The sequence below is a fragment of the Podarcis vaucheri genome (assembly GCF_965113315.1).
Source record: "Podarcis vaucheri genome assembly, chromosome: 3".
Lineage (NCBI taxonomy): Eukaryota > Metazoa > Chordata > Lepidosauria > Squamata > Lacertidae > Podarcis > Podarcis vaucheri.
The window spans coordinates 102384613-102408503 of NC_138761.1; the positions used below are offsets into that span (position 1 = coordinate 102384613).

Consider the following 23891-nt stretch of genomic DNA (forward strand, 5'->3'; position numbering starts at 1 on the left):
GCCTGGGCATGCCGGCAAGTCTCCGCCAGCAGCGGACCTGTTCCGAAGTGGGGAGGGGGGGCGGGGACACCTGGCCCCGCCGCCCCACTTCGGAAAGCTGTTCCGAAGTGGGGCGGGGGGGCGGGGAAGCCTGGCCCCGCCGCCCCACTTCGGAAAGCTGTTCCGAAGTGGGGAGGTGGGGCAGGGACACCTGGCCCCGCCGCCCCACTTCGGAAAGCTGTTCCGAAGTGGGGAGGTGGGGCGGGGACACCTGGCCCCGCCGCCCCACTTCGGAAAGCTGTTCCGAAGTGGGGAGGTGGGGCGGGGACACCTGGCCCCGCCGCCCCACTTCGGAAAGCTGTTCCGAAGTGGGGCGGGGGGCGGGGACACCTGGCCCCGCCGCCCCACTTCGGAAAGCTGTTCCGAAGTGGGGAGGGGGGCGGGGACACCTGCCCCCGCCGCCCCACTTCGGAAAGCTGTTCCGAAGTGGGGCGGGGGGGCGGGGACACCTTCTGAAGGCGGGCAGGGGGCGAAAGTCTTTGTCCCCCCTGCCTGCCTTCCCAGGGGCTTTTAAATCGCCCCGGACAGCGGAGAAGTCCTCCGCTGTCCGGAGCGATTTTAAAATGCCGCCCGCCAGCATTTTAAGATCGCCCCGCACAGCGGAGAAGTCCTCCGCTGTCCCAGGGTTTTTTAAAATGCTGGGGGTGGGAAGAAAAGCCCTTGTCCCCCCCCCCCAGCCTTCAGAAGAGGTCCGGGGACAGACTGTCCCCGGACCTGGCCTGAAGGTGGTTTCCCTAGGAACGCATTAATTGATTTTCAATGCATTCCTATGGGAAACCCTGCATCGCAAGACGAAAAAACCGCAAGACGAAGAGAATTGCGGAACGAATTAATTTCGTCTTGCGAGGCACCACTGTATTGTTTTTCGGGACTGTGAAGAAGAAGAAGAAGAAGAAGAAGAAGAAGAAGAAGAAGAGGAGGAGGAGGAGGAGGAGGAGGAGGAGGAAGAGTAGTTTGGATTTGATATCCTGCTTTATCACTACCCGAAGGATTCTCAAAGCGGCTGACATTCTCCTTTCCCTTCCTCCCCCACAAAAAGCACTCTGTGAGGTGAGTGGGGCTGAGAGACTTCAAAGAAGTGTGACTAGCCCAAGGTCACCCAGCAGCTGCATGTGGAGGAGCGGAGACACGAACCTGGTTCACCAGATTACAAGTGTACCACTCCTAACCACTACACCACACCGTGAATTAGGAGGTCCACATAAAAATACGAACCTATCCAAATTTCTTCACCATCCCTATGGTTTGGCCATTATAAGACCACAATGTAGACCTCTACATACCTGAAAAACTCCCAAGCCTTGGTGCTGTCAAATCACCACCGTCATAGATTTCAAGAGAGTCCCAGTTATGCTCAGTGGCAAAGCTTATGACCTGGATCTGTGAAAGAATCACCACCGGGTGTTCATTAAACAGTATAGTTACATATCTTTTCAGAAGTTCTGACATCAAAGACAAAAAAAAAGAAAGCAGCAATGAGATTGACAGCAAAACGTAGCTGCATAAGCTAAACAAACATTTTGACCTCACAATATTGTGCACTTGACATCGAAGAGCAGCAACTGATCATGGAATAACAAGGCATTCATTGCTGAAGTGTCATGTTTCCAAAAAATGACAGACCAATCGTCAGTGGGGTCTAGAAGGAATGGGAGTGGCAAATCTACTGCTGAGACCTAAGACCTGGTGGCTTATGCTAGTCAGGCCGGTGAATGGTGAAAATAGTTCTTTACTGCATTTGCTATGCCAGTTCCAGGCAAACACAGCTGAAGGGCTTGGGGCATCTTCCAGGGTTTGGATATGAAGTTACCAAAGCTTTCACCTCACTCTCGAAGTGCTCCATTTTAGTGCTTCCTGCTTACTCTTGCCAGGAGGAGAACCTCTAGTGATAGTTTCCCACCCATCTAGGTAGGGTTTCCTCCTTTCATTGGCAGTGCTCTTCTCTGCTTGCAGAAGCCAGAAGAGAGGCATGGAAGTGCCATCCTATGTGCCCAGTCATCAACGTGGAAGGGTTAGGATAGTGCTCTCTATCAGAGCAGAGCTGCACAGAGCAGAGCAGAGTGTACCAGACTTCAGATGGTGGATAAAATATATGGATGTTACCCAATAAAAACGCCCTGCACCTATAAATCTAGATGTTAAAATATGAGCTAGTCTAGAAGCCTCATCCCTTTTCTGCTACTTTTGTAAGCATGAGGATATTTTCAATTTGAAGGAATATTCAAACATAGAACCTTCCACAGTGCAGAAAAAGGCACATTACAAAACTGAATAGCTTGGATTCAAGTGAGCGGCAGATGACAGGAAGAAAGGCATTTAAAGAAAGAAAATGAGGAAGACTAAAAAAAAAAATGGCAAGATATACGGAAGCAGCAGTATAGGTATTATCAATATCCCAAGGAAGTCATGTTTGCAAGGCAGAATTATACACAACCACTCCACTCCAGACCCCTGCCAGTGCAGATACAGAATTCTTTGGGAGTAGTTCATTCATTGCAATGGAAGTGAAAAGGCTGCACATACAAAGGAATGTGCTAATAGATGTGGAATTTTCCCAATTGATCAAGGCAGCCTGTGGGGGCAGCAAAATTTGTATTTAGAAAAGGGGTTATTTTGGTTAAAGGGAGAAAACCTAATGAAAATAAAGACTGTGACTTTGATGTCTTTGTTTTGTTTTGTTTTTGCAGGACAAGAGGTTGGGTTTAGTTGTGGAAGAACCTGTTGCAGAACTCAAATCAGTCACAAACTTCACCGCCGGTTTTTACACTAAGTAGCAGTTGTCATAACACTGAAATGTCTGCAAAGACATGATGAATGCTTGCAATCAATGGATCTATAAATACTAGGGGTGTACATGGGCCTCAAGATTTGCCTAGCATCATTATCTGAACATTTTTTTCAAAATCTTATCTATATCTGAGATGTTCCCCAAAAAACATTTTGTGGGGAGATGTCCCTAAAAAGCTCATCAGCTTCGCTCCCCCCAAAAAAGGAAAAAAAGGAGATTTTTATTTTGGGAAATATGGCAACACTACTTTTGGAGTAGATTAACTGCAGACAAATGAGTCCAGGTATAAGTAGAATGGATTCACTTTTCTCTATAATTTTCTATGTGTGAAAGGGGTGGGGGTTTGTCTCTTGCCATTTCTGATTTTAAACCAATTAAGAGCTGGCTGAGTGGTATTTATTCTTGTTTGTACATTTTAAAAACCTTTCCAGAGTTTGTTTGTATCCTCTGAGATAGACTTTATGCTTCCAATATAAGTTTTACAGGTCTCCAAGAGGCTTTACAATATGAGGCTGTCCAGAACATTGCCAGTGAAGTTCTGAACAGCTCTGGGGTTTTTATGACTTCGAGGGTTTAAAAAATAAAAATAAAATCCTGTACTGCCGGGTTTTAACAACAACAAAAACCCAGCCCAGAGCTCTTTGGTGCTTTACTGACAACATGTGGGACAACCTCACTTCTTGCAAAGCCAGCTTCCCTAGAGAAACAGAGATATACAAAAACTCGGAGTTATTCTGAATAGAAAAATGAATTAAAAACAGAACATGCTTAATTTTGATTTTAATTCAATTTTCTCTTTCTTTCTTTCATGTTGTTCAAGTGCATGCTCCGTCTTAAATAAGTAATAATAAAAAAACAGAACAATACAAGACTTTTGGGAGGCCCTGATCTGACTTGAGGGTGAGGGGATATTGGCACTTCCATCTGCCTCGTTTTTTGGCCTCCACACATAGCTGATATCCACTTCTAATCAGTACCCCACAGCTGGATTTTATTTCCATCGTATTTATGGTGTTAAATTAACCAAATGCACTTGGATGCCCTCATTAGTTGTTTCTCTAGCTGTCAGCAGATGGTGATATTGCTTTATTTAACTATGTATAAAATAATGCTTTGATGAAAGGAACAAAGAATCATGGAATCACAGAACTGTAAAGTTGGAAGGGACCCCGATGGTCATCTAGCCCAATGTCCTGCAACATCAATCCTGATTCTGCAACTGGTTCTTTTAAGCATAATAAGTGGGGTAGACAGGAGTGATTTTAGCTTCATTGCGCCATGTGGGGTGAAATGAGAGGGTGTGTTATTTGACCAGGCCAGACTTACCATTAGACAAAGTGAAAAAGATGCTGCATTCAGGCAGCGGGTGCTGAGGTGAGGCAGCAGTGGCATTCCTCTTAAGCTTCCTAGCTATTCCCTTCTACTGGATATCAGAGACTTGCACGCTACACAGCCTATCATGCGCTCTTTGAAGCAGCCAGCCATCCCCAGGCACAATGGAGGATGTTATTCCATTGCCAGTGTTGAAAGAAGATTCAACTGCCAATCTAGTCAGCCTCTGCTCATGGAATTAACTGGTGGCACCTTGCCCTTTGCCATGGATAGCAAAATTTCTTGGACTGGCTCTGAGCCTAAGATACACTGAAACTCTGGGAACATGGAGATCTATATACTTGCCCAGACTTAAGAGATCTACATCATAGGCTTATTGGTTTTATGCTGCCTCGTGATGCTTTCATGATGCTGTTACACTCGTGTGATTTGTTTTCCTTTATATTTTTGTATTGATTGTTTTTAACTGTATTTTACTATTTTACACCATCCTGGAAAAATAGTTGATTGGATGGCATATACATGCCATAAATAAATAAATACATGTAAGCAAGCTGATGTTTTTCTTTAGATTTGGCTAGGGTTTGGGAAGAGGAGTGATCAACAATCAATTCATTTCTACTATTATGAAGTAGTTCATATTCCACTGTGGGCAAAATATGGACTTGCCTGAATACCTGATCCCTCAGTCACTATGATTTTCCACACACAATTCAAGCTGTTACCATAAGGTTCGGGATAGCCTGGAGACAATATAGTACCCCTCCGTTCAGTGAAATTTCGACTGCATGGCACTGAAAATTGAATTAGAGATAACGACAAAGGTAAAGTCATGCTCAGGGAACAGCAAAGTAACACTAACAATAGAAATAAGACCTCGTTTCAACCAAAGTAAGACACACTTTCACATTCAAAGGAAATATCTATAAATATATGTATGCATAGAAATATGAACATTCAATTAAATTTTCTCTAATAGTGACCATGGCTGCCAAACCATGGAAATGATATTTTAAATTCAGGTGACTTTATGCCAGAATTTCTTCCTTTTTCTTATTCCAGTCCAATTTCCCCACAAAATTCATTGTGAGACTGGAGTAGGAAAAAGCACCACAGAGGAAGGGGAAGGTTGTAGAGAGTGGGGCAGGAAAACAGCCACAGAGTCTTCAGAGTAAGAGAGGTAGACAGACAAAAAGGTTTGAAGCTACCCTGCAGCTACCTGCCCCAGATCAGCCAAGACAGGACGGACTGTGGTTGCTTGCCAGGCCTGCCCATGCAACATTAATATATTAATTTTAATTATATTTATATTGGATATGAAGCAGAGAGAGGATGAATGCTTCTTAACATCGAGATTAAAGAGAATTTCAATAAAAATAAAGATGAAACTCCGTGGTCTTGGAATTAGTTATGTCCAAGGTGGAAAACAGAACTTTCTTCTGCCCTGTGACAATATACTAGGAGCTGAATGTACTCAGGTAAAATTATATTAGCTATTATGATTCAAATCACTATGATCTTATTTTATTCTCTCTAAAGTCACACTGTCCCTGTCAGTATTATTAATAATTGTAATGCACAAGTCTTGAGAGTAAAAAAAAATGGGGGGGGACACTTAATACATGCAAAAGAATTCAAAACAGTAAACACAATTCCATTAGCGAGTTTCACTGACAAAACACAGTGTTAAGTGCATTGTTTGGATGAATTTATTTTGGATCTTGTTATTCTAAAATATGACATTGTAACAGCAGACTTCTAATTGTATCAGTTATAAATCTGCTATAAAGGATGTTTCATGGGGGAAAAATCAATTAATTAACAGAAGGGTGATTTCTAGACATTGACATTATGCTCCATATTATACTTATGATTTTAGAGGCAGTCACACTGATAATAAATATTCAGCAAAACATGCATCAACCTTGTTAATCTAATAGGTTATTATGTGAAACACTATACTGCCTACCAACCAGCTGGTACTCAATTACTTTTGAAATGACAAATTGCTCTTTTAAATTGGACACGACCAGTATTAATCAATGGAGAGAGAATTTAAGTGTTAAATACTCCTTGATGAAACAAGTAGTGTTCTTGAATTCTGATTTAGAAACGGATGACCTAAATATAATAATGACTTACCCACACAGCTTGGCACTGTGTCGTTCCACTGAGCTAAAGCATTGGGCACAGACTGGCAGCGGATGGCTTTGGAGCCTTGCAGAAGATAGCCAGGACTACATTCAAAGCGAACCACGGAACCGGCTGAGAATTCAGAGCCAATCCTCCTACCGTATCTTGGCTCTGGCACAGAGCTGCATTGTGTATCACTGGTTCGTGGAACAGCTGCACAGACAGGAGAAAAGAAGTGTAGTCTGAGAAACATCACCTAGAAACTAGAGAGATTTTAGTTTGCACTAACAGAGGCATCCTTAAACAAACTTGTTGGCTAAAAGGCATCATTATACCGATCAGGTTCAATTCCTTGAGTCACTTTTGTTCCACAAGTCACACCAAAATTCAGTCAAGCCACTCTTTAATTTTGACAGCTAAACTTTAAATAGATGAGTACGACAGACCAAGTCCACAAGAAACACACCTTTTGGGTGGAATGTAGTGTGACTGATTTGATTCAGACTACTTTGGAGAAGAAATATTCTTGATTTCAGCTAAAAGCAGCTGGGGGGGGGGGATAAACCGCTGGATAAGCAAATAGGGCTTTTGTATGGCTGCATTCTATGTACAATACCATTTGCTGCTAAGTGACAAAGTATGGGTTTTTGGACTCCACACACTTCACAACTGGGCTCAGTCTACACGATTGTATTGATGGCATGCTTATGCTTCCACCACAGGCCCTGGCAATATGGATGACGTTTACTGCCTAGAGTGGCTACATCCCAGCTCCTCACTATTCAGTAGCAAAAGACAATATACAGAGTAATAGGCCTTCTCCCATTCAGTTGCTTTTTAGCTGTAGAAGTCCTGTAGAAGTCCCACACAAGTCCAAACTGGATGTACTGATGCGCAACGTAAATTAATAATGCAGAATCTTCTTCAGTAAAAGAATAAAAGCTTCACTAAGTTAAAATTAAACTTGTTTGCAAATAACAGCATAATGAACAGAAGATTAAACTAGCTTCAGAGCATACAGAGTTTCCATTGAGCACAGGCTTCACAGAGCACAGGCTCCACCTCACACAGACACACTGAAGATACTGAGTCACAGAGACTGAGTGAGACACCTAGTCTGCCTGCAAGCAGATACAATACTTATACAGAGAATGAGTCATCCTCAAGATAAGTCACAGTGACTCAGCATGCTAAATGATTCCGCAGCTTTTCAGCATTTCACAACATTTCTAGACTCCTTTACTGCTTCTGCTCTCAAATACCTTTGTCACATGACATGCATCCCTTATTTTTCTTAATATCTGTCCATCAACATAGCAAATGGAGGCGATACTAAAGCTCATTCTCTTGGTCAAGTGTTGCCTATGCCCATTACGGCATAGGATAACATGTGGAATATCTAGGAAGTACTAGCAATGCCACAAAGCTCCAACCCTTGTGTTTCCATGCATATTTTAAAGAAGAAGCCATGATTATCATACTGCTTCTTAAAGAAGCACTGTAAAACATGTGACCCTCCAAATGGTGTTAGATTTCAAATCCCATGAACCCTAGCCATCATACAATGAAGAGAATTGTAGTCCAGCAACTACTGATCACATATTTGCCTGATTTAAATGGGGAACCCATTGGGACACCTACAAAACTTCTTTGAATGATGACAGATACTTTTTTAAAAATACAAATACTAATACAAAGCAGTTTTCATTGTTTTATTGCTTGTTGTTTGCTGCCCTGGGCTCCTTTTTTGGGGGGGGGGGGCAGAATATAAATTTAATAAATACAGTGGTACCTTGGTTTGCAACCACTTGGATTAAAACCGTTTTAGATTACAACCACGTCAAACCCGGAAGTGCGTGTCCCTTTTTTTTTTTAATTACAGCACATTTATTTTTGGATTACAACACTTTTTTTGGGGGGAGGCCCCATTGGTGAAAGCATGCCTTGGGTTGCAACCTGCTTTGGTTTACAACCAGACAGATCTGGAACGGATTATGGTTGTAAACCAAGGTATCACTGTACAACAAATGAACAAGCAAACAAACTGCATTTGTGCAAAGGCCCTGAAATGGTAGAATGTGAGTTCATTCTTGCTAGAGTAAACCATATAGGCTTTGCAAGGGCTAATGTATTGGGCCAGCACTGGATGTTTCAGAGAGCTATAGGAAATAAGCCAGCATGGCATAATTATGGAAATGAGAGCAAATGACTCCCTTTAAAACCCAATTGTACTGAAAATGTGAGGGTAGTTAACATTATAAAATGTCAACACTGTTTTTTGAGGATTTTTTTGTAGAGGTTCCGCTCATTCATGTAACAGCTAATCATCCTGCTTTTTGTGAAGTATGAAATATAAAGAAATGTGAGTCATCACAAAAAGGAGGGCAGTTTATTGGAGACAAAAAGAAATATGTAGAGAAAATGGCATTAGTTTGTGGGGAGGGGGGAGGAAGGGCCATTATATCAAAATCCAAAGCTTGAAATCTAATATTTCACTAGCTGTGAACAGAATATACAATCAGGCTAGCTATGGGCACCTCTCCCTCCTAATCCTCAATTTAATTCTAAACCATAATGTTGACAAGTTAGTCTTCTTAGATGGTATCAGAGAGAAATTGCATTTTCTGTAGTAATTATTATTCATCTTTTAGTGCTATGAAACAAAATAGAAATCAGCCTAGTGGAAAAGCAAACATGTAATAGGGTCAATCTGGAATACTGGGTGATAAATAAAATGATTGACTTTGCAGGCCAGATTAGAGTGTTCATTCAGGAATGGGGATGCTGCTCTCAGAGGTATCTTAACATTAGCAGGCAGGCAGTCCTGGGAAATCTGTTCCTATATTTCACAAGAAGATTGAAAATCCCCAAATTGTGGTAGCATATTTATTAAATCTAATTAAATGCCACAAACCGCATGGCCCTGGCTAAAGCTTTAGCAGCTAGGGATCCTAATGCATTCATCTTCCAAAAATGGAAACTTGACTAGCTGCTAGGTTCTCCAGAGATAAATAAAGCAGGCTTACTTACTTGATTCATTCCGAGATGCTGAGAATAGCATTTCCTATTCTCAAATGCCACTAGACAGAGTAATCCTATATCCTAATGCCAGTGATGAATAAACATAAACACTACCCCTCCCTCCCCAAACTAGCAAACAATACAACACTGCTGAACAATTTGTTACATGATAATGAAATGCTACCCACCCCAATCTTTGAATCTGGAACTATATTTTTATACGTAGCAGAAGACAAAAAATCACATAGGGCCACATCCAATGATTTCCCCTCCTACAGTGACCCCTTTCAATAGCACAGCTTTAATGGGGGTGCCTTCATTTATACAGAAAAACATTGGGTGCTGTCTGACGTATTTGAAATCATGATTGCTGCAATCCCATACACCTTATTTGGGGGCAGGTCTTTTAGGATGGAATTCAGTTACTCCTTCTGAATTTGTGATCCAGTGATTGACTTCACTAATGGAAGAGGAAGGAAGGAGATTTTGGCCAATCCCTCCCAGTTCCTGTAGCCTCCAATGCTCATGAAAATTGGCTTCAAGAGTTCAAGCTAAGAGGAATCACACAACGGCAGCAGAGGTGATATTAACAGTGGAAACTCCACCCCACACCCATTTGTTTGACAGGTAGAAGGTGGGGATCGTCACCAGAATGTAACAATGAGGGTGGCAGCTAGCAGGTGGCGAAGTTAGCCTTGCAGGGCTGGACAGAGGGACGTCTATGTCCTCCACCACCACCACCACTGCCCAAAGAGGTTTTGGGTTGTTCTGTAAATCACTGGCATATGAATGCTGAACATGAGGAGTTCAGCACATGGGTTAAGACATCAGGTTGCATGGTACTGCGTACCCTATAGGTGCCTAATCTAATCTCTGAACACAATCATGACAATAAATAACACACCTTGTAAATGAAAAGAAAATAGCTAAGATTGCAAAACACGCCATGAATCAATTACAAAGGCACTTAAAAATATACTGCATTTCCCATGACTATTTGAGACAAATATATATATATATTTGGTGCTACTGAGACCATACATATGTCATGACCCCATGTGGAGGTGCTGCAGAGGGGCTGAGAAGGAATGGAATGGGATCCTGAACAAGATGGGGAAAATGGAATGAAGACTCCAAATAGTGTCTGATGCTGCAAAGGAGTACAGATGGCCTGGAGGATGGATATCTGGATACTAGGCAGAGTTGAAGCAGGTTGTCAAAAGAATGCCCCTTCCCTACAACACTGGACACTCGTAACCTCCTGCTTCCAGAGTCTGATCCTGCCAGTGAGGAGCCTTCCCTTCTGGAGAGTAAGTGATGCTGAGACAACCTTGACTGCATCTCCATGGACACACAGACACCAGCACAGACAAACCTCCCAGAGCCAGCCCACTTGAAGGAATCCCCCTTTGCTTGCCTAGTCTCAGGCAAGCTATTATCACTGTACCCACCCTGCTCCTCTAAAGAAGGTATGGGTGGGTGTTACTTGTTTGACTGGACTTAGCCATGCATTCTGCCTCCTACGTACCTGCTGAACCTTGTAACCTGTATTTTACCTTGTGTACCAATCGGATTTAAGCATGAAAGCCTTGGGCAGCACTAGAACTGGGAGTTTGAGTTCTTCCTCTGGCAGTGAGGGCCAAGGCAACGTAGTCCACAAAATACAAAAAGGTAAAAAAGAAAAAAAAGACCAATACCTTGATAGACAAAATGGAAGCCCCTGGCAGATGCTCCACTCTTGGCACTAAACCTCAAGAGAATCTGATTGGATGTGGCTAAGGGCAAAGTCTCTCCTACAAATTAAAATGAACAGAGAGAAATCATGAACAAAATAACTAGAGAACAGAAGCCTATGTTCTATACACACTGGCATGAAACATTTACATTTGAGATGGGTTGTTTTTATGTACTGTTTTATTGGTAGACGGAATACAATAAAATAACTCGCTTTTGCTGAAACTAAGTACCGTTTTTCATAAATAAACTGCAGCATGTTCAAAAACACCTTTTTAAAATTACATTTCTAAACAGCTTGAAGAAAACATCCACCTGCTTATTTGCACTGCTTCCTTCTTACTTACAATGACTTACTTGGGGCTTAGCCCTGAGTTTTGCAACAAAATGTTGGTGATGTGGAATGTTCCTATTCACTGTTCCAGTGAGTTGCATATGCCTTCCTCCTCAATATTCTACTCCCTCTCCTGCTTAGGTTTCTGTCCCCCTCCCACTGCCTCCAACAGGCAGCATTCCATACCTATTGAGTATACTTAGGAAAGGTTGTTTTTCCCCTAAGTATGTTTTATACTGGAAAACCTTGGGGTTCCTCCATGTATGTTCATATATCTCTCATATGTGAATGTCTCTGTTCTTGGAATGTAAGTTCTGGCATTCACTTCTGAACTTCAGAAAAAGAGAGAACGAATACACACATCTAGGTAGCTACCTACTAGATTCCTGATTGAGTGGAATGAGATATGTAACTAATCCAAGAAGCATTGTCCTCACTCCTAAGTTATTTTATTTGCTCTGATTACGTCATACTGAAATTCAATCTATATGGTTATCATGTCACTGACTTCGCAGCATAATCTCACATTGATCTACTAAAGAAAAAGAATAACTATAGACAGGAACGGCGGCAATGGCTAGGGGAAACAATGACTCTGAACATGAATAAAAAATGGGAATATTTCCACAAAGTGTTTTTTAGGAAATATATTTTTACCTGAGTGAGATCCAGAAAGTGAACTCAGAAGTCTAGCCTGTGGATATTCTCCATCAAATAATTCCACTACATCGTTTAGAGCTGTTTGAAAATAGGCAAATTGTCCAAACACAACTGGAAAAAAATATAATAAAAGAAATGAAGTGCATATTAAATGTAAAACATGACAAATTAGCTTAAGTTTCTTGAGTTCTTTGGGGATAAAAGGAAGATTGTTGTTGTTGTTTTCTAAAGCAACTTGTTGTTTGTACATTATTGATTCTCATTGTGAGTGCCAATAATTCAACAATCTTCCATGCACTGACATTTGGAAAGTATTGTCAGTGCGGGAATATTCTAAAAATCTTTTGGTGCACAGACATATCCTGACATAATTATTACATTGTGAAAAGCCTGGTTGTTGGGATAATGAAAATCTCCATAAAACTAGAATAAAATCTATGAATATGAAAATATAAATGCAAAGAAGATAAATTTTGTGTGGCATCCACTTATTCAGTTGGAAGCCAGCAGACTAATTCTGGGAAGGTACAAAAAGAGTTGCAGGAATTTGCCTGAAGACCAGCTCTGGTATCAGACTTGCCTGCACTGTGCCTGGAGTTGTGGTTTGACTTTGATTGAAAGAAAGGGTGAGGTGGCAGAGGGCTTCATTTTAATATGCCCAAGGCTGGGGAGAGGTAATGACATGGAGTATATGTAAAAGAGTCTCCCAAGGCAAGGGTCAGACCTTCATTCCAGCCAGTGGATCCAAGCATACAAGGTCTCTGCAGATCTGATTGCTGCAATGACAACGCTTCTCCTGTCAGAAAAAATACATGTCTGGGGAGTACAGCATAGGCATTGCTGCCTTCTAGGCAACAAGACTGAATGCCTGGGTTGTGCTTTCTGGGAAAGGCAAGTTGCCATTCAAGATTTTCACCATCTCTGAATGAGGGGATGGGGGGGAGAAGTATAGCTGATATGTCAAATGTATTACTTTCCTTCTGTTCACAGTAGCTGCACACCTATATGGATGTTTCCAAAATCTATTACACCTGGAATCTGAGCAGTGAAGCCAATCTGGCACTTCTGTGCTGTATTTGCACCACACCACCTCCCCACTTTCTTTTCTTGGTAAACAGCCGTGATTTGCCAGTAAGGTACCATCCCAGAACAGCCCATGCTAGGTCCTTTCCTTGCATACTCCAAACTGAGTTGGTTCAAAGAGGGCATTCACACCAGAACCTTGACAGAACAGAATGGATCCCTTCTGTTTTCCCCAAAAAACAATGTAGACAGGAATAACCTGCTTCGGCTTATTACTATACACCAAGCAGATGCAAAAGATCCACATGCCCAAAGACTGGTGTTTATGTAGTCTTAATGATAGTAAAGGTAAAGGGACCCCTGACCATTAAGTCCAGTCGTGGATGACTCTGGGGTCACTTTATTGGCCGAGGGAGCCAGCGTACAACTTCCGGGTCATGTGGCCAGCATGGCTAAGCCGCTTCTGGCAAACCAGAGCAGTGCACGGAAATGCCATTTACCTTCCCGCTGGAAGGTAAATGCCGTTTACCTTCCCACTGGACCTATTTATCTACTTGCACTTTGATGTGCTTTCGAACTGCTAGGTTGGCAGGAGCAGGGACCAAGCAATGGGAGCTTACCTCGTTGCGGGGATTCGAACCGCCGAACTTCTGATCAGCAAGTCCTAGGCTCTGTGGTTTAACCCACAGCGCCACCCACGTTGTTATGTTAATCAAAACACCAAGTAGCCTTCATGTGCGTCCAACAGCAAAAGCCATGGGCAAAATTGAACTCATTCTACTCTGTGTCATGGTTTTCCTTTGCTATAAACTAGGTTTCAAAATACAGTGGTACCTTGGAAGTTGAACGGAATCCATTCCAGAAGTCCGTTTGAGTTCCAAAATGTTCAAAAACCAAATCAGGGCTTCTGATTGGCTGCAGGAGACTCCTACAGCCAATCAGAAGCTGCAGAAGCCCCGTTGGATGTTCGGGTTACAAAGAACGTTCGCAAACTGGAACACTCATTTCCGGGTTTGCGGCGTTAGGGAGCCAAAATGTTTGACTCGCAAGGCGTTTGGGATCCAAGGTGCGACTTTATTGGCATTGCTTTTTCTATTACTATAAATGTTCATACTGTTTCTTTGTAACATAATGATAAAAATATCAATTTCCTTTGAGAAATAATAAATACTAAATCTTCATTTAGTAGAAATATTTACTTCTAACGGTTATCTCCATATTATTAACTATTAAAATATTAGTCCAGCCATAGGTTTTCTCAGCAAATTTAATGAGATTTAAAAATATTATGTATGGGGAAATGTCAGAGAATTCATCAGCAGTACTATGACGCAAAGAAATTACATGTCTATTTGACCACAAGGTGAGTGGGGGAAAGCACTTTAATGTCGTAAATATGTCTCCTGTATAAAACTCAAATAGGCTTTTATTGTAATTGCCATCTCAGGACACTAATAATTCTGAATGCTCAGTGATTTCTTATTTAAATGCTCCAATGCGCCAGTCTTTTATCCATCTCTCGTTTATACCCTCTAGAGCTGGCAGGAAAGAAAAACTCAGTAACCAAGTGTAGTGTTATCTGTTGGGAACTATAATGTTGTAGACACATTATCTCATACTTTATTCCAGGTCTAAAGTCAACAAAAATCCACCCTCAGTCAAAGAGTAATGCTATGCTTCCCATGATGCACAGTGGGGTTAGCTGAGTGAGACAATGAATCACTGAAATGTGTTATCTGATCAAATTTAGTTAATTCCCTCATTGACAAAACTGCATTTACCTACTGTGAAATTGTATCTCCTCGGTATCAAGGGAAAAGAGAATTCCGTTTTGGTTTTGGTTTTTTAAAAATAAGCTTATTGTTAAATTGCAACAAAATCTATTACTTTTTTTGTTAGTTTGGCCATCCACACCCTTCCACCCACTCCCCCCATTCATATTTCTAAAGGGGGAATTTTATTTATGTCAAGCACATAACACACACACACTTCAGTTAAAATAAACATTTCTCATGGATATAGAACTTATAGGAACAATTTATTAGCTCAATCCAATGGTGTCAAACTCAAATGAGTTGGATGGAAAATTCCCACCCAGTGTAGACATCTGAGGCAAAGCCAATAATTTTCCACTGAAAAATGTTAGTTCTACTTGAACTCAACACCAAGCCATCAATTCCACCATAAATTGGGGAAGCTGAAATACAGTTCTTACAGCTGTGGCAATATGTCTATCCTTAAGCATTTGTAGCTTGAACACAACAGCAAAGAGTGAATTGGTGGATTTCTAGCACAGAAAACAGAACGACGTGTATGAAGAATGGTAGGTTAGCTGTGGGTCACACTGGAACTCTCTAAAGTGACCTGATGAGGCCCACAAATCTTATGTTTGACACCACATGACGCAGAAGTCAAACTAGCTGAGTCTTAAAAAATCTGCCTAGATTAATGTCCCATCCAAACTTCTATTTGTCCCTCGATTTCAAGTAATGGGTCTGAGCGGGGGGGGGGGGGGTTGGGGGGTGCTTGCTGCTTTCCCTCTGAAAACCCATTGTTTACTACTGGTTTGGAAAAAACATTGGTCTGCTGAAAACCTGATTTCTTTATTTTATTTTTAACAGTATTGTTTTACTGTTTTGGTGTTTGCCACCCTGGGCTCCTTTGGGAAGAAGGGTGGTTTAGAAATTTAACAAATAACAGCAACAGCAGCAGCAGCAGCAGCAGCAACAACAACAACAACAAGATTTTTAAAAACCCAATTAACTAATGCATCCTTTCATTCTATAGCATGCTATGTTTAAAAAGGGTAAAGGGACCCCTGACCATTAGGTCCAGTCGTGGCTGACTCTGGGGTTGTGGCACTCATCTCACTTTATTGGCCGAGGGAGCTGGCATACAGCTTCCGGGTCATGTGGCCAGCATGACTAAGCTGCTTATGGTGAACCAGAGCAGCGCATGGAAACGCCATTTACCTTCCTGCCGGAGTGGTACCTATTTATCTACTTGCACTTTGACGTGCTTTCGAACTGCTAGGTTGGCAGGAGCAGGGACCGATCAACGGGAGCTCACCCCATCGCGGGGATTCAAACCGCCAACCTTCTGATCGGCAAGTCCTAGGCTCTGTGGTTTAACCCACAGCGCCACCCGCATCCCAGTTTATTTTAGAAATAGATGCCTTCAATCTCAATCTGGGCCAAATGTATGTCATAGGTTTCTATGGTGTTTCCACAAGTTGTAATCCCAGTCGCAACACCAAGACCACTCCGGGTGCCATGTCTATAGCAAGTGTGTGCTGAATAAAGTCAATCGGACAACCACCTGGGATAAAATTGGCCACAACTTTATTGATTCCAGACATAGGTGGATTTCGGCTCAGACATTGGGTGCATATCTGCCTCAGCCTCCTGCTGGAGGGCTGAGACATTTCAGGGTTGGGCCGGGGATTATTGCCTCTACAAGATGCCTATCTAGTGTGAAGGCCACCCTAAGGCTGCTGCTGGAACCTCTATGGCCATATGCTCCACCCTTGAGCTTCTGGACAGAGGCTTCCAACGAGACCATTTTAACACGGTACCCTGAATATGCTGAAGACCACGTGGAAGGGTGCTGGCATGGTTGGCTTTTACTGTCACTGGTGGACCAGAGTGGGAACTTCTGACTCATGGTCCACCAGCAAGGCTTCACCCACTAGGGGTCCAGTGATTGGGAGATTTGGCAGACAATCCTGCCCTATGATGCAGCCAGCCGGGGGGTGGATGCTAACATACAGCTGACCTGAACAATCTGGCTGCCCAGGGATGGTGCAAGACCACGAGGGGCCACTAACGCCACCCAACCAGAATGGGGGAAATCAGCCATTATACAGACATCACCTCTAATTTGTATTTCATTTTGTGTGTGTTAATTTTTTTGGGGGGGCGGGGAGTACATGGATCAGGGTCCAAAAGCAATTCTTGGCATTCAAAGAGCTTGTGTACACCCAGTGTGATTTTTTTTGACTTTTTTGTTTTCAGTCGCAGGCAAGTCCTCCCCAAATCCCATATTGTAAATGCATCCTGAAAGTTTACTCAAGGTTACTAGATAGTGGTAGTGGGTTACTGTTTGAATGAAACGAGGCAATACTCCCTTTGGCAGGTAGAACTGGAAACTCAAATCTTTGGATTATGCCATATGTTTTAATAAAAGAAACCCTAATACGTTGTTGCTGTTGTCTCTGATACTGTGTATGAGCAAAAATGAATGAATTCTTATTCCCATATAAAAACTTATGTACTCAGTTATAGTTCATTATATGTTCTGATTATTGGTATCTTCTGTGGTTAACTCTGCTCTGTTGATTGCCCTGGAGACTGTAGAGCCTTAAAACTATTCTTGCAAAATAGAATAAAAATAATAATCTTGATAAATATTCAGGAGCTACATACAATGTTAGCTGTGTTCATTCATGAGAAACAAAATACTTTTGGTTTAGCTCAGCAACTTGTACACCGAGAACAAAATCAGAATGAAAGAATTAGTGACTGCTACACGTCAGAATAAAACTTACCAAATTCCTTAGGCACAGTAATTGAATATTGACAAGTCTGCCCAATGGTGTAGTTTTGAGGGTAATTTGGTGATAGAACTACTCCATCTGAGCCAATATACTGACCCCCACAGGGAGCTGGAAAAAAGAAGATGTGTAAACATTAAAGCGAGGGAAAGTGCTATTGAACTGCAATCAGATTAGAACTCATCACATTTAATGTGCTGGCAATGCATGTTTGCTCAGAAGTTAAGTCCCACTGTGTCCAGTGAAGCTTACTCTCTGGAAGCTGTTTAGGATTTCAGCCAGTTGAAGTCCACAGTTATAGCCACATGTCAGTGGGTCTTCTTCATGGTGGCCAAACAGATGTTTATGGGAAACCCACAAGCAAGGTTCAAGCATGAGAACACTCTTCCCTCCTGTGATTTCCAGCATTCAAGGCATTCAAAAGCATTACTGCCTCTGAATGTGGGAGCAAAGCACACCCATCATGGCTAGTAGCCTTCAGTAGCCTTATCCTGTTAGAACCACCTCCCTTTGGAGATTAGGAAGGCACTGATGCATGTGTGGCATCAAGAAAGACATACCTGTTCACTCAGGTGTTTTTAGCCACTAGTACAAGTTCTTTAGCATCTTCAGTTTGGTTTTTTAAAAGACAATGTTTTAGTTGCCTGTCTTCTTAGAATGTTTTATTATTCTGTTTCGTGTGTGTGTGTGTGTGTGTGTGTGTGTGTGTGTGTTTCCTGTGAAGTGCTCTGGTATTCTCTGACTGAAAAATGGTTTCAAAATTATTTTTAAAAATAAATAAAAATTTGCAAAGAGGTAAGTTGTATGGAATGTACTCAATGCATTCTGCAAAGATAAAAACACAAATCTGCATTTGAGAAAGAGAGGGAGAGAAAAGTCATACACTATAATTCTCATGGTAAAGGTAAAGGTACCCCTGACCGAATTCTCATGGTACTCTTCAACAACATCTCCACTGACAATATAAAGCTTATAACCAAATTTCTATCTAGCTCCTTTCCTATCCTGCTCTCTGCTCAATTAATATGTGATAGAAAGATATATAGGATAATTTAAATTGCAAAACAGAGAGATTAAAATCCATGACGGATCATGTGCTCTGTGGGTTTTGCTGACATCCATCCACATGATTATGTATGCTGGGATTTGTGACTATAAAAAACAACAACACTTTTTTTACATCGGGTAAAAAATTCTTGGAGTTCCAATACTTCGACATATCTATCACCTGTTACCTACAAACACTGAACATTTCAGAACGGCCAAACAGAACAAAAATGTTTCTGCCAGGGATGAAAACTAAGGGATTGTGCTGAAGGTTTTGCAGTAGAGGGATTTTTCAGAGGGATTTGAAGTGAGAGAAGCAACAAAGGGAAGAAGCAAGGGAGAAAGGACAAGCAAGGTGGCTTGGGAAACTGAGTAAGTGTTGCAGGGAGGAACATACCAGGCAACAAGAGCAGAAAACTTTAAATTAGAACATACAGTACAATTGAATAAGTTACTCCAAGTACTGAAGCCTCCAATGAAACCTGGGGCCATAGACTGGTGCAAAAATGCTTTATACTTTTCATTCAAACAGCGGCATATCACTAAGTCAAGTTAAGAGAGAAGAGTTCCTTTATAGTTCATCCAACTCCAAATATTAGTGAGGAAACTGACATGGGGAGATCACTGGCTGAGAAGGCTTAAGCTGTTTTCAGAATGCCTTAAAACACGTTTTGTTTTCTTAATGTATATGACGGTTGTGTCTAGTGCCCTGGACTCCTTTAGGAGAGAATGTAAATTGAAATAATCATAATCATCTTGTGTAATACTAGCTAGAAGAAAGTAGCAGCGACAGGAGGAAAAGGCAAGGAATCAACTGATTGGTTTCACAATGAATGTATGCAATGAATGAGGTCCCATGAAGCTGTTTTGGGACTGGTGTTATTAAAGTTATTTATAATTGATTTAATAAATCAGGAATGAATACTGAAGAAGCCAACATGACAGAGGATACCAAGCAGACTGTGAACTTCTCGAAAAGTACATTTCAAAAGCATGGGTGTCTGGGCAACAGAATGGCAGATTAGATTCAATGTATATGTCTACTTTAAATGCAAAGTGATGCACTTGAAATAGATATATGCACATTGATGGGGTCTAAATTGGCTGTCACTACTCAAGGAAGAGATCTCGAGGTCACAGTGGAAAGCTTATTGAAAACATCAGCTCACTTTGCTGTGACAGTGAAAAGGAAAATTTGATGTTAGGATTATTATGAAAGAAACAAAAAATTAGATGGCAAATATTGCAGTGCTATTATATAAATGTATGGTGGACTCAGGTTAAGAATATGGTCTGTAGTTATGGTCACTCCATCTCAAAAAAGACACTGTATTGCTTTATTGTATTTCTGGGAAACCTATGGAACAGGGCAATCAAAATGATCGGCAGGTTAGAGAATCTTCTCTGCAGAGAAAACCTTAAAAGATCCAAGCTTTTTCTCCTTTAGAAAAAAAGAAGATGGCCATGGGAAACACAGTAGATATTACTCTTTCCCAGGATGCAGTCACCCAGTGAAGCTGATTGACAGTAGGTTCAGAGCAAACAAAGTAATGTGTTTCTTCATATAATTCCTAATTAATTTACGGAATAAATTACCCCACAATGTAGTGGTGATCACTAGTTTAGATGGCTTTAAAAAGGGGGGGATTAGACAAATATGTAGAGTACATTTAAATAAAAATTTCTGTCAGTGGCTATTAACCTTTATATTAAAAATGGAACTCCATATTCAGTATGCTTCTCATTGCCCACTAAGGTGAAAAAATTACACAACTCAGTTCTGTGCAAACTCCACAGATGTCTCTGCCTGGTAAGTGCTGACAGCATGCAGCTCAAGGAGCATGCAGAAATAATAACATTTTAGTGAAGAACCCTGAAGGTGAGTTGTGTTTCCTCCTGCTGCTCCTTCTATTAATCCTCCTTCCCAACTGTGTGCTGGGTCCTGCACAGAACTTTGAAGTGAACTATGTTACAATCTTTTCTTCTTCTTTTTTTTGATGAGGACATTTTTGAGAAGGGAAAATGGATGGATAAATAGATTAAAATACCTGAAATCAACCAAGATGGTCCATTTATGGCCAAACTTGATGAGCCACTGGGAGATTTGTGACGGAATCTGCCATGATTACTGTTCAAATACAGGCACAATATATATATATATTGCCAAAACAAACAAACAAACAAAACCAGCTTTGGGAGTAATTTAGATTAGGAAAATATGACACAGGGAGACTTAAGCTGGAACCTTAAAATTTTACCTGAAGTTAACGCCTATTGAACTTTATGTGATGTAAACAAAATGTGGTGTAAACAAAGATAGGATTGCACTGTTAAATGACCACTTCTCCAGCTCTACTTCCCTGATCTGATTCAAACCATAGATCTGGCTTATGCAATGTAACGAACAGGCCCAAGGTTATTCTGAATCACTGTTGCACAATCAACTTAATTGTACAAGTTAGTTCCATTCTGACGGCCCTGCAAAAATGATTTCTGAACTTGTCTGGAGCATATATCCTTGAGCGAATGTGAGGGTTTTAGCTTTGAAAGCAGAAAATGAAAGTATCCCTGGAGACTTGATATTACAGAAGCCTTTGTGTGCAGAGAAGCAAGTGACACACTACTCTCAGATTTTCTTCTCTCAAATAGCACTAAGAAAATAAATAGCGATTTAGACCGAAATCCTCAACACATCCCTTCCCTAGTTACCAAGAAACATCCTTGAACGTAACTGCGTGCAAGTCTGCAGTCTGTGTGCAGCAAGATCGCTGTGGAACCGAGGTGCTAATTTGCCACTTCTCTGATGTACGCACATTTCACAGCTTCTCAACTGCAGCTTCGAAGAATGATATTCCCCATTCGAAAAACTCAGTGGTTTAAAGAAGACAGAAAGACACTTCTACCCACATGAGAAGCCTCCTCCCTCAACTTCTGCCAACTTCTCTTCCCCATGAGAGCTCAAGTGCCATATCTCATGCCAGAATGCCATGGTCCCTTGGCCCTCAAGAGTTACTTTGCAGGCGGAAAAGACTAGTTGCATGAACTGAGTTCCGGTTACTCTTCGTTGGATCCAATACTATCTATCTATATTAGAGCTGGGCAAAGGTATAAAACCAGCCTTTTTATTTAAAAAAAAAGAAAACAATTTCAGGGATAGGTGAGAGAAAATGTGGCCTGACATTTTTCAGGGGAAGGACAACTTTCTTGTGTGATGCTACAGGGTGATAGTCTGTGCATATAGCTGGAAATATGTATGCATTTTATAGCCCAATGGGATTGTGCTGCAATGTTTGCTTGAAACACAGAAATGGAGTTGTCAGCAATCAGATGAAAGATGTCCATTATTTGCCAAAGGCTGCATCTTTCTTGTAGCTGCCAAGACTTTTTTCCTAGCAAGTAACTACATTCTCTTTAGATTTTTAAACCTGCATTCATATCCTGCTTTGAGACATAAAAGCTTTCAAGCTAAAATATAGGGAATAGCAGTTATTCAAGAAATAGAAATCCAGCATACTGCCTTCAAAATAATTCTAAATATAGTGCAATCCTGTAAGAGCCACTTCTTCAATGGGGCCTCCAAGATGAGGGTGTGCAGAATTCCAGACTTAAGGTGCGATCAAAACTCCCTACTGCCTCCAGGGCTCCGCAGAGAGGTGGAGCCCCTGCCATATCTGAAACCCATCGTTTCATTGGCTTCAGAAAGGGGGCGGGATTATATACAGTTGCCCACGCCCTCCCTTGAAACGCACCTGTCTGTTCAGCAACCAGTGGGAGGACAGCTCAGCCTGAAGAACTGAATAGAATGACATCTCCACTCAATCCAACCCTTGAGACTGGTGTAAGGGGTGGTGGAGGTAGTAGCTGGACTGCTCTGTCAATGTATTCTCTTGAGAAGTAATTAATGTTTCAATAGGCTTCAGTATCTGGTTTTTAACCTTTTATTATACACTCTATCAATCAAAAGCTTTAAACTAACCCCCATCTCATGAAATGAAATCATGAGCTAAACTTGAGGAATAATTTTCTCTTTTTAAACTGTATTGATATTTACTACTTTAAAATGTACTGGCATATCATTATCATCATCGACAATCATCAGCAGCAACAATACTGCATCTCCATTGGCAAATACCTCTGGGAGGAAAACTAATAATTTGGAGAAGTTTTGGTAAGTCTTTAGATAAATAAGAAATAACAGAGTGAGTGAGAGAGAAAATCTTTCACAATTTATTGATTTAAGACATCTGTCTTTTCCCTCGGTGCAACTAGCATATTTTAAGTTATTTAAATATAAAAACAATTAGTGATTCACTTTCAATAAAACCCCATTAAGAACTCCATTCTGCCATAGAATGTCACTAAGGGCTCACCAACACTTCTGCTTGTTCCATGCCTAGAAAGCACAGGTCCAAGCAGTTTTTCACTTGTTGTGTGTCAGAGTGGTTTTCCCTTTGCCCCACTGCATTCCCCCAGAAAACCCACACTTTAGCAATAAATCAGAACAAATTTGATGGATGTTTGCTCTGATTCAGCACTAAACCTGGGGGGGGGGGAGCAGCAGGAAGGCCATCCGCCTGGCTTTACTAAATTAGAATTAGGTTCAACAGGATCTTCTTCATCTGCTAACTGAAGGAAGATTTAGGAACATAACATAGAAAGCTGCCTGCTATCTTATAGGACTATTTGCTCATCTAGTCCCATATTGTTTACTCTGACTGAGAGAAGCCTTGTGGGATCTCAGGCAATAGTATTTTACTTCCACTCACTACCTGATTCTTTTAACTTGAGACACAAGGGATTGAACCTGGGATATTGCAGTGGGCACTCAACAGAGATGGGTTTGTGATAGGTATTTTGAGGTTTTAGGTATATGGTAATGCATAGGCGCCGACTCCATGGGGCCTGAGGGGGCCCGAGCCCCCTCAAAAATTCATTTGGGGGGCTCCACCCCCCCAATAATCTCGGGCGCCCCTCCAGCAGAGCGCAATCGCCGCCGCTCCCCCAGTCCAAAATGCACAGGGTCGGGCTGCATGCCTCCTGCCCTCCATCCCGAGCAAAAGCTCCACCCAATTTCCTTTGGAGCTGATTAATAGGCGCAGCACGCTCTCCCCTATTCGCTCACGAGGAGGCGGCGCCACTTTATTTGCATATTCATGAGCTTATTTATTATTCATGAGCTTTCATTTATTATTCATTATTTATTATTCATGGGCTCCCCCAATATTTTT

At 41.6% G+C, this 23891-nt stretch overlaps 1 protein-coding gene across 5 annotated transcripts in view; it reads right to left on the reverse strand.

Moving 5' to 3' along the window:
- Positions 1–23891, reverse strand: part of CSMD1 (CUB and Sushi multiple domains 1) — a 997036-nt gene that overhangs the window by 121089 nt on the left and 852056 nt on the right. For all 5 annotated transcript variants that reach the window (XM_082215381.1, XM_082215380.1, XM_082215382.1 and 2 more), the window contains 6 exons: positions 17611–17727; positions 12039–12152; positions 11011–11106; positions 6302–6505; positions 4829–4953; positions 1323–1419 (listed from right to left, as the gene is read on the reverse strand). In XM_082215381.1, the coding sequence (XP_082071507.1) occupies positions 1323–1419; positions 4829–4953; positions 6302–6505; positions 11011–11106; positions 12039–12152; positions 17611–17727 (753 nt within the window). The remainder of the gene's footprint in view (positions 1–1322; positions 1420–4828; positions 4954–6301; positions 6506–11010; positions 11107–12038; positions 12153–17610; positions 17728–23891) is intronic.